At 38.6% G+C, this 15,698-nt stretch overlaps 1 protein-coding gene across 2 annotated transcripts in view; it reads left to right on the forward strand.

Annotated features, from left to right (window-relative positions):
• Positions 1-1,059: 1,059 nt before the first annotated feature.
• SPNS2 (SPNS lysolipid transporter 2, sphingosine-1-phosphate) overlaps positions 1,060-15,698 on the forward strand; it is a 73,350-nt gene continuing 58,711 nt past the window's right edge. Inside the window, exon 1 of one of the 2 annotated variants that reach the window (XR_009630249.2) lies at positions 1,060-1,471. Coding sequence is in view for 1 of the 2 variants with exons in the window: in XM_060756752.2 (XP_060612735.2) it covers positions 1,135-1,471 (337 nt within the window). In the remaining variant the exon portion in view is untranslated. The remainder of the gene's footprint in view (positions 1,472-15,698) is intronic. The other variant, XM_060756752.2, reaches the window with a different exon arrangement.

Below are 15,698 nucleotides of genomic sequence, written 5' to 3' on the forward strand. Positions count from 1 at the left end.
CAGAATACTAGAATGGGAAGAGACCCCAAAGGCCATCTAGTCCAACCCCCTTCTGCCAGGTAGGAAGACACCATCCAATCCCTCCCATCAGATGGCCATCCAGCCTCTGCTTAAAATCTATATTATTATGTCATTATATTTGTTATTGTATTATTAACATAATATTGTTAGTATCCATTATTATTATGGTTGTTGTTGTTGTTGTTGTTTATATGCTTTTTCTCTCTATAAAGGACTCCAAGTGGCTATGTATCCACTATATTATTATTATTATTATTATTATTATTATTATTATGCCTTTTCTCTCCACAAGGGAGACCCCAAGTAGCTGTGTATCCATTATTATTATTATTATTATTATTATTATTATGCGTTTTCTCTCCATAAAGGAGACTCCAAATGGCTGTGTATATAATAATATGTATATGATAATAATATTATTATTATATCATCATTATTATATTATGTATATGCGTTTTCTCTCCACAAAGAAGACTCCAAATGGCTGTGTATCCATTATATTATTATTATTATTATTATTATTATTATTATGTATATGCTTTTTCTTTCCACAAAGGAGACTCTAAGTGGCTGTGTATCCATTATATTATATTATATTATATTATATTATTATATTATTATTATTAATAATAATAATAATAATAATAATAAGTATTTTCTCTCCACAAAAGAGACTCCAAGTGGCTGTGTATCCATTATACTATTATTACTATTATTACTATTATTACTATTATTACTATTATTACTATTATTATTATTATTATTATTATTATTATTATTATTATTATTATTATTATTATTATTATTATTATTATTATTATTATTACTATTTTGCCCTAGAGCCCAGTTCTAGGCAGAGGAGAAGTGCATCCGTAGGGTTTGCCTGACCCGGCAGGGGGCGCTGTTTCCTTTCCCTGGGCGCCGCCGAGCTTTGTCCAATGGGCTCCGCGTTCTCCCGGGTGGGGCGTGGCTTGGCGGAGGCTGGGGCCAATGGGAGCGTGGCGAGGAGCAGCGAGCCCGGTCTCCTGCTTGTGCTGCTGCTGCAGCTGCAGAGGCTCATTAGGCGGAGTGGCGGCAGGTGCGCCTCTCTCTCGCTCTCTCTCTCTCTCTCCTATGATGTGCCTGGAGAGCGAGGGCGGAGGGGCGGCAGGAGGAGCAGCGGGGGCCACCACGGGGGCCCCCCATTGCAACACCCACAGCAGCGGGCGACGCCAGAGGGTCTCTTCCTCCGCCCTGGGAGACGATGAGGAGGAGGACGACGGAGGAGGGGGAGGAGAGGGGATGAAGGCTCCTGCAACCACTGCTTGTGCTGCTGCTTGTGCTCCTTCCTCCTCCTCCTCTTCCAGCCATGGCGGGCTCAATGGGAGCCTGGGCAAGGCGCGCGTGGCCGCCGCAGCCATCCTCAGCGCAGGAAACGTCCTCAATTACCTGGACAGGTACACCGTCGCAGGTGAGGCACAGCAACACCAGCAGCCTCAGCTTCTCTCCCACCCCTCCTCCCTCATTCCCTTCCTTCCTTTCCCTTCTTTCTATCCATCTTTCTCCTCCTCTCCTCCCTTTCCCCCTTTTGCTTCCCATCCTTCCTTCATTTTCCCTCCTCCCTCCTTCTTCCTTCCTTTCTTTCTCTCCCTCCCTTCCTCTTCCTTCCTTCCCCCTTTTCTTTCTTTCTCTCTTTCTTTCTTCCCTTCCCCTCTTTCCCTCCCACCTTCCTTTTCTTTTCCTTTCTTTCCTCCATTCCTTTTCTCCTCCTCTCCTCCCTTTCCCCCTTTTTCTTCCCATCCTTCCTTCATTTTTCCTCCTCCCTCCTTCTTCCTTCCTCTTTTTCCCTCCCTCCTTTCCTCTTCCTTCCTTCCTTCCTTTCTTCCCTTCCCCTCTTTCCCCCTCCCTCATTCCCTTCCTTCCCTTCCCCTCTTTCTATCCATCTTTCTCCTCCTCCCCTTCTTTTCTCCCTTTTTCTTCCCATCCTTCCATTTTCCCCCCCTCCCTCCTTCTTCCTTCCCCTCTTTCCCTCTCTCCCTTCCTCTTCCTTCCTTCCTTCCTTCCTTTCTTCCCTTCCCCTCTTTCCCTTCCTTCCTTCCTCCCTTTCTTTCTTCCTTCCCTTCTTCTCTTTCCCTTCCTCCCTTCCCCTTCCTTCCTTCCTTCCTTCCCCCTTTTCTTTCTTTCTTTCTTTCTTTCTTTCCCCTCTTTCTATCCATCTTTCTCCTCCTCTCCTCCCTTTCCCCCTTTTTCTTCCCATCCTTCCTTCATTCCCCCTCCCTCCTTCTTCCTTCCTCTCTTTCCCTCCCTCCCTTCCTCTTCCTTCCCCCTTTTCTTTCTTTCTTTCTTTCTTTCTTCCCTTTCCCTCCCTCCCTTCCTCTTCCTTCCTTCCTTCCCCCTTTTCTTTCTTTCTTTCTTCCCTTCCCCTCTTTCTATCCATCTTTCTCCTCCTCTCCTTCTTTTCTCCCTTTTTCTTCCCATCCTTCCTTCATTTTTCCCCCTCCCTCCTTCTTCTTCCTTCCTCTCATTCCCTCCCTTCCTCTTCCTTCCTTCCTTCCTTCCCCCTTTTATTTCTTTCTTTCTTTCTTCCCTTTCCCTCTTCCCCTCCCTCCCTCCTTTTCTTTCTTTCTTTTCCTCCATTCCTTCCCCCTATTATTATATGTATTATAATATATATATAACTATTGTTAATACTATTTTATTTACACCCCACATTTTTTCTCTCTCCACAATAATATATATAATATATATAGTTATTATATATTAATATATATTATTGTTATTACTATTATCATCATTATTTACACCCCACATTTTCTCTCTCCACAAAATGTAATATGTATCCATTATTATATTATCATACTAATATTATTATATAGTATTATAATATATTATTATTATATATTATTTGTTATTAATATTATCATTGTTATTTGCACCCCACATTTTTCTCTCTCTCTCCACAAAATGTAATATGTATCCATTGTTATATTAATATTATTATATAATATTATAATAATATTACTATATTATTATTATATATTAATATATATAATTGGTATTACTATTATCACCATTATTCACACCCCACATTTTTTTTCTCTCTCTTCACAAAGGCTATGTATCTATATTATCATAATAATAATAATATTATATAATAATAATATAATAATAATATATTATTATTATATATTATTATTATTTATGCACCACCTTTTCTATCCACAAAGGAGACACCAAGTGGCTGTGTATCCATTATTATTATTATTATTATTATTATTATTATGATAATAAAAACAACAATATATTATTATTATTATTATTATTATTATTATTATTTGGTCACCACTTTTTCTATCAACAAAGGAGACTCTAACTGGCTTTCTATTTATTATATTGTATTATTTATACACCACTTTTTCCACCACAAAAGAGACTCAAAGTGGCTATGTATCCATTATTATTATTATTATTATTATTATTATTATCAACCACTTTTTCTGTCCACAAACTCCCAAACTCCCAGTAGCTGTGCATCCAAGTGGCTATATATCTATTATTATTATTATTATTATTATTATTATTATTCTATCCACAAAGGAGACTCCCAGTGGCTGTGTATCCATTATTATTATTATTATTATTATTATTATTATTATTATTATTATTCCCCCTCTTTCTATCCACTTTTTCCTCCCTCCTTCCCTTTCCCACCATTTATTTCTCCCTTTGTATTTTTCCTCTCTTCCCTTCTTTTCCTGTCTATCCCTCCTTCCTTCCTTCCTTCCTTCCTTCCTTCCCTTCCTCATCCTTTCCTTCTTCCCTTTCTATCCTTCCCTTTTCCTCCCTTTCTCTCACTCCTTCCCTCCTTCCTTTCCCATCTTATTTCTCTCCTGCTCTCCCTCTCTCTGTCTCTTCCTGTCATCCTTTCTTCCTCTCGCCTTCCTGCTTTCTTTCCCCCACCTCCCTCTTTTCTCCTCCCCCCCCCTTTTCAATCTCAGTGGCTGTGCATTGGGGCTTGGTGTGTGTGTGTGTGTGGGGTTGTGGGGGGGAAGAAGCACGTTGTGTTCACAAATGTCATTAAGACTGCTGGCGCAGTGGCGTTGCGCTATTGTCTTCCCTCTTCGTGGCAAGGAGGACAAATTGACCTTTGAGAGATCGGCCTCATTGAAGGGGCCAGACCACCAATCCCGGTATAATAATAATACTATTATAATATATAATAATATATATTTATATTATTATATAAAATATAATAACAATAATAATAATAATAATAATAATAAGAGATCCCAAGTGTAGATTCTGCAAGGAAGCAGACAAAACGATAGATCACATTGTCAGCTGCTGCAAGAAGACAGACTATAAGCGGACAGACTATAAGCAGAGGCACAACGCCATCGAACTTGTGCCACAAATACCATCTTGCACCCAAGAACAATCCACCACAAGGAGTGGAAGGATATTATTATTTAAATTATTTAAATTATTATTATTATTATTATTATTATTTGAAACACAACAAGATGAGTCCACGGCAAAAAAATCACTCTGCTGGCTGTTGTATCGGGTCACTCGTCGGACCCTTCCCAAGTGTCTAGGACTGTGTGATGTATCGACGAATAATTATTATATTATCATAATAATATTATATTATTATTTTTATGTATCGGCGAATAATCATTATATTATCATAATAATATTATATTATTATTATTATGTATCAGCGAATAATTATTATATTATCATAATAATATTATATTATTATTATTATGTATCGGCGAATAATTATTATATTATCATAACAATATTATATTATTATTATTATGTATCAGCAAAAAATTATTACATTATCATAATAATATTATATTCTTATTATTTATGTATCCAATGCGTGCAGATCCCAGTGAGGTGGCCATTTGATAATTTCGTCAGCGCCAATTGTTTTTAAGTCCAGGCCAGGGTCTTGAAGTACTGCACCCAGTGTGCCGATCACCACTGGGACCACCTTTATTGGCTTGTGCAGTTCGATCTTTAAATCTTTGTATCGTGTCAGCTTTTCAAGTTGTTTCTCTTCAGTCCTGCTGTCTTGCCTGGGATTGCAACATCGACGATTCATACTTAACAACAGGAGTATTGTGCTCCAAAACTCTGAATTTGGAAGTCCCAGAGTAGTTTGACGTGTTCATTTTCTGTGACTTTTTCCAGCTTGTAACCCCACCAGTTCTTTGTGATTTGGGATTTGTGGCACAGGGTCCAATGGATCCTCTGAGCAATGGTGTTGGGCCTCTGTTTGTAGTCTGTCCATGCAATCTTCTTGCAGCTGAGGTTGTGCTCCATTGTTCCCTCTGCTTCCTTGCAGAGGTTACACTTGGGATCTGTCCTCGACTTTTCAATTCTGGCTTGCATGACATTGTTTCTAATGGCTTGTTCTTGGGTGCAAGATGGTATTTGTGGCGCAAGTTCAGCAGTGTTGTGCCTCTGCTTATAGTCTGTCTGTCTGCGCGATCTTCTTGCAGCAGCTGACCATTTAATCTATCATTTCGTCTGCTTCCTTGCATAGTCTACACTTGGGATCTGTTGTTGTTGTTGTTGTTGTTATTATATTATATATTTTATCTATATATATAAAATGCTTAAGGGCGTCCTTAGGCGTTCAAAAACGGACAAATTGACACCAAATTTGGACACAAGACACCTAACAACCCAATGTATGTCCTTCACTCAAAAAAATTGATTTTGTCATTTGGGAGTTGTAGTTGCTGGGACTTACAGTTTACCTACAATCACAGAGCCTTCTGAACCCCACCAACGATGCAATTGAACCAAACTTGGCACACAGTTCTCCCATGACCAATGGAAAATACTGGAAGGGTTTGATGGGCAGTGTCCTTTGGTTTTGGAGTTGTAGTTCACCTACATCCAGAGATCACTGTGGACTCAAACAATGATGGATCTGGGCCAAACTCTACACAAATACTCAATATGCCCAAATGTGGACACTGGTGGAGTTTGGGGAAAATAGAATCTTGACATTTGGGAGTTGTAGTTGCTGGGATTTATAGTTCACCTACAATCACAGAGCATTCTGAACCCCACCAACGATAGAATTGAACCTAACTTGACACACAGTTCTCCCATGACCAACAGAAAATACTGGAAGGGTTTGGTGGGCATTGACCTTGAGTTTAGGAGTTATAGTTCACCTACATCCAGAGATCACTGTGGACTCAAACAATGATGGATCTGGGCCAAACTCTACACAAATACTCAATATGCCCAAATGTGGACACTGGTGGACTTTGGGGGGAATAGAATCTTGACATTTGGGAGTTGTTGTTGCTGGGATTTATAGTTCACCTACAATCACAGAGCATTCTGAACCCCACCAACGATAGAATTGGGCCAAACCTCCCACACAGAACCCCCATGTGGGCCACAGCAAAGCACAGCAGGGGAAGGCTAGTAATAATATAAAATATATATAATATATTATAAGAGTGAGTGTGTGTGTGTGTGTGTATGTATGTGTGTGTGTGTGTGTGTGTATATATATATATATATATAATATTGTTATATTTTCTATTTTCTATTCTGCCTTGGATGGCATTGTTTCTAATGGCTTGTTCTTGGGTGCAACATGGCATTTGTGGCACAAGTTCAACGGTGTTGTGCCTCTGCTTGTAGTCTGTCCGTCTTCTTGCAGCAGCTGACCATGTGATCTATCGTTTCGTCTGCTTCCTTGCAGAGTCTACACTTGGGATCTGTTATTATCATTATTACTATATTATTATACTGACACAAACACACAGAACGACACAGCAAACGAGATCTATATGCTGGATTTCGTATCACAAAATCACAAGTTGAACACTTCCCACTTTGTGATGTATTTCGAATCGTGCGTGCAGATCCAAGCAAGGTGGCCTTTTGCGGTCGACAGATTTTTGACAATGTTTATTGTTTACAAATGCCGGCTGAGATCTTTTGGTACGGCACCCAGTATTCCCATGACCACTGGGACTATCTGTACTGGTTTATGCCAGAGCATTTGCAGTTCGACTTTGAGGTCCTGATAACAGCTATTATTATTATTATTATTATTATTATATAACGAGATGAGTCCACAGCAAACAAGATCACTCTGCTGGCTGTTGTATTGGATCACACGTCGGACACTTCCCAAGTGTTTAGGACTGTGTGATGTGTCAGCGAATAATGCGTGCAGATCCCAGTAGAGTGGCCTTTTGCAGTGCCCATTGTTTTTAAGTGCAGGCCAAGGTCTTGAGGCACTGCGCCCGGTGTGTCGATCACCACTGGGACCACCTTGACTGGCTTGTGCTGGTTTCTCCGTTTTTGAACGCCTAAGAACGCCCTTAAGCATTTTATATATATAGATAAAATCTATAATATAATAATAATAATAATAATAATAATAACAACAACAACAACAACAACAACAACAACAACAGATCCCAACAGATCCCTGGAGTCTTTGCATTATAAATAATATTATATTTAGTATGCAATTATAATTATTTTTAATTATATAATTATAATTACTATAAATTATTATTATTATTATTATTATTATTATTATTATTATTATTAGTTTACTAGGTATCCCAAGCCCTGTGTTGTTGTCCTTTCTTGAGCTGCAAGGAGAAGCGGATACTATTATTCTTATAGTACCGTATAATCTTGTACCATACATTCCTATAGTACTATATAGTCTTGTACCATATGGATTCCTTTGCACTCTTCCAATGTATATTGTGCCAGAGTTTTTGTGTCATTTGAGTTCTCCTTCGTAGCCAGATCTAGGCTGCTTAACAACAACAACAAAAACAACAACATATGTATAGTAACTACTATGTAGTAACTACTAACATATGTATAGTATACTACTACTACTACTACTACTACTTTTATTTAAGAATAATATTAATAATATATTTATTATATGTATAAGTTCTTTTTGGTTTTTTAAATTATTATTGTTGGTCACACCGTGTATGGTGAGGAGTTTTGTTGCCAAATTTGGTGGTTGTTGGCCCAGCGGTTCTTTTGTTTTTAAGCCACTCACGACGACATAAGCATTTTTATATATATAGATATATTATTTATATATATTAATATTAATTTATATTAATAGAATAATATAATATTTAATAATAATAACAATAATAATACTACTACTACTTTTTCTTAATAATAATATTAATAAATATTAATATATAATTAACAATATATCAATATTAATTTATATTAATAGAATAATATAGTATTTAATAATAATAATACTTTTATTTAATAATAATATTAATAATAGATTAATATTAATAATAGATTAATATATTATTTATATATATATTAATATATTATTTATATATATTAATATTAATTTATATTAATAGAATAATGTAATATTTAATAATAATAATAACAATAATAATACTACTACTTTTACTTAATAATAATATTAATAATAGATTAATATATAATTAATATATATTAATATATTAATATTAATTTATATTCATAGAATAATATAATATTTAATAATAATAATACTTTTATTTAATAATAATATTAATAATAGATTAATATTAATATATTAATATATATTAATATATTATTTATATATATTAATATTAATTTATATTCATAGAATAATATAATATTTAATAATATATTAATATTTTTATTTTTATTTCTTACCCGCCTCTCCCTGTGCATTGTATGGGTCTAGTCTACTCTACACCAACCCTATAATGTAGCTCCAAATTGTATTATATGGCAGTGTAGACGGGGCCATCGCCACACGTTTTGGCATGTCAACAAAGGAGGCCTCACACTTGTGTGTGTGTGTGTGTCAGGAATGACTTGAGAAACTGCAAGTCGCTTCTGGTGTGAGAGAATTGGCTGTCTGCAAGGACGTTGCCCAGGGACATTACCTGGATGTGTTACCATCCTGTGTGAAGCTTCTCTCATGTCCCCACATGAGAAGCTGGAGCTGACAGAGGGAGCTCACCCCACGACTTGAGAAACCGCAAGTTGCTTCTGGTGTGAGAGAATTTGGCTGTCTGCAAGGATGTTGCCCAGGGGACATTGCCTGGATGTGTTACCATCCTGTGGAAGGCTTCTCTCATATTCCCGGTTGAGAAGCTGGAACTTACAGGTGGGAGCTTGCCCCACAACTTGAGAAACCGCAAGTCGCTTCTGGTGTGAGAGAATTGGCCGCCTGCTAGGACATTGCCTGGATGTGTTACCATCCTGTGGGAAGCTTCTCTCATGTCCCCGCATGAGAAGCTGGAGCTTACAGGTGGGAGCTCACCCCATGACTTGAGAAACCGCAAGTCGCTTCTGGTGTGAGAGAATTGGCCGTCTGCAAGAACATTGCCCAGGGGACATTGCCTGGATGTGTTACCATCCTTGTGGGAAGCTTGTCTCATGTCCCCGCATGCGAAGCTGGAGCTGACAGGTGGGAGCTCACCTCATGACTTGAGAAACCGCTGGAGCTGACAGGTGGGAGCTCACCTCACGACTTGAGAAACCGCAAGTCGCTTCTGGTGTGAGGGAATTGGCCATCTGCAAGGATGTTGCCCGGATGTTTTGATGTTTTACCATCCTCGTGGGAGGCTTCTCTCATGTCCCCATATGAGGAGCTGGAGCTGACAGAGGGAGCTCACCCACACCCTCCCTGGATTCGAACCTATAACCTGTCGGTCTTCAGTGCTGCTGGCACAAGGGTTTAACCCATTGCACTACCATTTGGCAGGGGACTGACTTCCTCTGCAACCCTTGCACCTGAACGACGGTTGCGGAGTTCACACCTTTGCACCTGAGCGAGCTCACCTGCCGCAAACGGAAAGGCCGCAGCCCAAGGTGATGGAAAGGCGAGGCTAATGACCGTGCCGGTGCTATATTTGGAGACAGGTGTGCACGGGGAAGCCGTGAATCAGCCAGGAAACAGAGGGAGCGGGAACAGTGCTCAGGTGCGCAATCCGGTGGCGTTTTGGGGCCAATTGCGGCCCGTCTGCCAAAACTGTGTGTCAGCGCCGAGACGCGGTTTCTGGTCTGGCAACGGAACCGGTTTGGCAGCGCAGCCCAGGAATGTGTGCCGTCATGCGTTAGTAATGCGTGGCATGGCCTGTGCTCACCTGAGAGCGGGGATCGCTCCATCATCGTCATCATCTTTCACAGAATCGTAGAATTGGAAGGGACCCCCAAAGGGCATCCAGTCCACCCCCTTTGGCCAGGCAAGAAAAGCAGAAACAAAGCCCCACCAACAGATGGCCATGCAGCCTTGGTTTGAAAGCCTCCATGGAAGGACTCGGAGGCAGTGCGTTCCACAACAACAGGATTCCCCCAAGCAGCAACCAGCCAGGCTTTGAATCTGCAAGGCCAATGGCAACATACACCCTTCCTTCCAACAGGCAAGAGTTCTTTCTCCTACCTCCCAACAAAGGATTCCCCCCAGGCAGGAAGCAGCCAGGCTTTGAATCTGCAAGGCCAATGGCAACATACACCCTTCCTTCCAACAGGCAAGAGTTCTTTCTCCTACCTCCCAACAAAGGATTCCCCCCAGGCAGGAAGCAGCCAGGCTTTGAAGCTGCAAGGCCAATGGCAACATTCACCCTTCCTTCCACCAGGCAAGAGTTCTTTCTCCTACCTCCCAACAAAGGATTCCCCCCTGGGCAGGAAGCAGCCAGGCTTTGAAGCTGCAAGGACATTCAGTGCTGATCAAGGTGGCCAGTGGCAGCATTCACACTTCCCTCCAACAGGCAAGAGTTTTTTCTCCTACCTCCCAACAAAGGATTCCGATTCTAGGCAGCAACCAGCCAGGCTTTGAAGCTGCAAGACCAATGGCAACATTCACCCTTCCTTCCAACAGGCAAGAGTTCTTTCTCCTACCTCCCAACAAAGGATTCCCCCTGGGCAGGAAGCAGCCAGGCTATGAAGCTGCAAGGCCAATGGCAACATTCACCCTTCCTTCCAACAGGCAAGAGTTCTTTCTCCTACCTCCCAACAAAGGATTCCCCCTGGGCAGGAAGCAGCCAGGCTTTGAAGCTGCAAGACAAATGGCAACATTCACCCTTCCTTCCAACAGGCAAGAGTTCTTTCTTCTACCTCCCAACAAAGGATTCCCCCCCTGAGCAGGAAGCAGCCAGGCTTTGAAGCTGCAAGACCAATGGCAACATTCACACTTCCCTCCAACAGGCAAGAGTTCTTTCTCCTACCTCCCAACAAAGGATTCCCCCCCGGGAAGTAAGCAGCCAAGCCATGAAGCTGCAAGGCCATTCAGTGCTGATCAAGCTGGCCAATGGCAACATTCATACTTCCCTCCAACAGGCAAGAGTTCTTTCTCCTACCTCCCAACAAAGGATTCCCCCTCAGGCAGGAATCAGCCAGGTTATGAAGCTGCAAGGCCATTCAGTGCTGATGAAGGTGGCCAATGGCAGCATTCACACTTCCTTCCAACAGGCAAGAGTTCTTTCTCCTACCTCCCAACAAAGGATTCCCCCCGGGCAGCAACCAGCCAGGCTTTGAAGCTGCAAGGCCAATGGCAACATTCACACTTCCCTCCAACAGGCAAAAGTTCTTTCTCTCACCACAGATATATAAACCCCATTTTCCTAGTTTCCAACAGACCTTACCACCTCTGAGGATGCCTGCCTTAGATGTGGGCGAAACGTCAGGAGAGAATGCTGCTGGAACAATGGCAAACTCACAGCAACCTAACAACATTAATAATATCTTATTATTTGTATCCCACTTTCTTCTCTTGAGAGAGACTCAAAGCGGATTAAAACGCTGAAAACTCACAACAACAACAACAACAACAACAACAACAACTGCATTCAATGGTCAGTGGGTCTGGACTCAAGCTGGAGCACCGTCTCCTTTGCCATTGAAATACAGGCTAAAATCCATTATTTGGCCATATATTTTGTCACTGCGAGGAAGGAAATGCGCACAGGCAACTTCTGGAATGTGGCTCTGCCATTCATCCAATTGGTGAATTGTTCCAGGTCATGACAACTCTCACACTCACATCCTCGCCATTTCCTCGACCGGGACATGAACGCATCATGCGTTATAGGGCAGGGCAGGTTTGAGTCTCCTTCAGCAGGGTATAAATATTATATTTAATGATAGATCCAGACTGCGTGATACAGCAGCAAAAAGGGCCAATTCGATTGTTATCAGCCTCCAATCCACCACATTGAACCGCATTATATGCCTATGCAATTTTTAAACTGGGTTTAAAAAAAAAATACTGTATTTATATATTACATAATAGAATAAATATTATAATATGTATAATATTTATATAATAGAATATGGATATAATATATAGTATATATTATTATATTACAATATAATATGTATATAATATGATATATATATTTATATATTATAGTATATATAATATGATATATATATTTATATATTATAATATATATAATAATGTATATATAATATATACTATTATATATAATAATGTATACAATATTATATATCATATTAATAATTTTCTGTTATATATAAGATTTGATATATAGAATATAATATTACAGTACTATATAATATACATAATGTGATATAATGTATATATATTATATAATAGAATATGTATAATATGTATAATATTAGTATAATAGCAAATGTATATAATATATATAATATATATTATGGTAATATAATATAATATACATAATATTATATACCGTAATATGATATATATTTATATATGTTATAGTATATATATAATATATACTATAATATATATGTGTGTATACAATAATGTATACAATATTATATCATATATTAATGATTATATATTATATATAATATTTGATATAAAGAATATATAATATGATATAATATTACAGTATAATATAATACGTAATGTGATATAATAATGTCTTGTATGTGTAATATGCTGTAATAAAGTATTATATATTATAGTATAATCTATATTTACTATATATAATAATATAATATTGTTGTAATATTGCAATATAATATTTGATATATAGAATATAGAATATAATATTATAGTATTACAGTATAATATAATATATATAATGTGATATAATAATGTATGTATAATATACTGTAATAAAGTATTATATATTATAGTATAATCTATATTTACTATATATAATAGATAATATAATATTGTTTTAATATTGCAACATAATATATAATATTTGATATATAAAATATAATATTATAATATTACAGTATAATATAATATATATAATGTGATATAATAATGTATGTATAATATACTGTAATAAAGTATTATATATTATAGTATAATATATATTTCCTATATATAATAGATAATATAATATTGTTGTAATATTGCAACATAATATATAATATTTGATATATAGAATATTATAATATTACAGTATAATATAATATATATAATATGATATCATAATGTATTATATGTATAATAAGATACAATAATATATTATATATTATAGTATAATATAATATATATATATAATAGATAATATATTATTTTAATATTGCAACATAATATATAATAATATAGCATATTCATTATAGTATATACAATAACGTAATATATATGTTATAAAATATATATGTTATAAAATTATATATATAGATAATGTAATATTGTTGTAATATTGCAACATAATATATAATATTTGATATATAGAATATAATATTATAATATTACAGTATAATATAATATATATAATGTGATATCATAATGTATTATATGTATAATAAGATACAATAATGTATTATATATTATAGTATAATATAATATATATAATAGATAATATATTATTTTAATATTGCAACATAATATATAATAATATAGTATATACATTATAGTATATACAATAATGTAATATATATGTTATAAAATAATATATATATATTCATATTAAATAATAATAATAATGATGTAGTGTGATGCAGCGGCAGAAAAGGCCAATGCGATTGCAGCAGCCTCCGCTCTCCCACATTGAGCTGCATTATATGGGAACGCACTGACCCTCGGAAGCCATTTCCAAGATATCCGAGCCAGCGTTGGGCTTGGTGTGAGTCCTGAGGTCAGGCAGGAAGAGGAAGAAGGTAAACCAACAGCCACATACCTGCCAAGGTGCCAAGCCGCATTTCATGCATAGCAGAGAAGTTGCCGTGGGAGGCACTCCCGTGGCGGGCCAGAATTAAGTAGTTTCCAGGAGCGGTTACATAACCACACTTGGCTCTGGAAAACCGAAAAGCACAGCCGTCGCTCCTCAATGCACAGCCTGGAAGCCTGCGGTGGGTCTGCACTGCAAAACAAAGGCAGTTTGGCACCGCTTGAGCCCTCTTTGAAACCCCCAAAGGCCTCCAACCCCCTTCTGTCTGCCAGGCAGGGAAAGCACCATCAAAGCCCTCCCAACAGATGGCTTCCTGACTGGCAAAAATGGGGTTGGACTGGATGGCCTTTGGGGTCCCTTCCAACTCTAGGATTCTATGATACGTATTCTTATCAGAGGCTGGATGGCCATCTTTCGGGAGGGATCAGATGGTGCCTTCCTACAGGAAGAAGGGGTTGGACTGGATGGCCTTTGGGGTCTCTTCCAGCTCTAGGATTATATGATATGGATTGTTATCAGAGGCTGGATGGACGTCTGTTGGAAGGGATCGGATGGTGTCTTCCTACTGGAGGATGGGGTTGGACTGGATGGCCTTTGGAGTTTGTTCCAACTCTAGGATTTTATGATATGTATTTTTGTCAGAGACTGGATGGCCATCTGTTGGAAGGATCGGATGGTGCCTTCCTACAGGAAGAAGGGGTTGGACTGGATGGCCTTTGGGGACCCTTCTATGATACGCATTTCTATCAGGGCCTTGATGACCATCTGTCGGGAGGGATCGGATGGTATCTTCCTACTGAAAAATGGGGTTGGACTGAATAGCCTTTGGAGTCCCTTCCAGCTCTAGGAGTCTATGATACGTATTATTATCAGAGGCTGGATGGCCATCTATCGGGAGGGATCAGATGGTGCCTTCTTACAGGAAGAAAGGGTTGGACTGGATGGCCTTTGGGGTCCCTTCCAGCTCTAGAATTCTATGATACGTATTATTATCAGAGACTGGATGGCCATCTGTCGGGAGGGATCGAATGGTGCCTTCCTACAGGAAGAAGGGGTTGGATGGCCTTTGGGGTCCTTTCCAGCTCTAGGATAATATGATATGCATTGTTATCAGAGGCTGGATGGATGTCTGTTGGGAGGGATCGGATGGTGTCTTCCACCTGGAAGATGGGGTTGGACTGGATGGCCTTTGGAGTCCCTTCCAGTTCTAGGATTCTATAATATTCATTGATGACCATCTGTCGGGAGGGATCGGATGGTGCCTTCCTACAGGAAAAAGGGGTTGGACTGGATGGCCTTTGGGGTCCCTTCCAACTCTAGGATTCTATGATACATATTATTATCAGAGGCTTGATGACCATCTGTCAGGAGGGATTGAAAGGTGTCTTCCTATTGGAAGAAGGGGTTGGACTAGATGGCCTTTAGGGTCCCTTCCAACTCTAGGATTCCATGATACGTATAATCATCAGAGGCTGGATGACCATCTGTTGGGAGGGATCGAATGGTGCCTTCCAACTGGAGGAAGGGATTGGACTGGGCTGGTGGAGCCCAAAATGGAAA

This window comes from Anolis sagrei, chromosome 11, assembly GCF_037176765.1.
Source record: "Anolis sagrei isolate rAnoSag1 chromosome 11, rAnoSag1.mat, whole genome shotgun sequence".
In the NCBI taxonomy this organism is placed as follows: Eukaryota; Metazoa; Chordata; class Lepidosauria; order Squamata; family Dactyloidae; genus Anolis; species Anolis sagrei.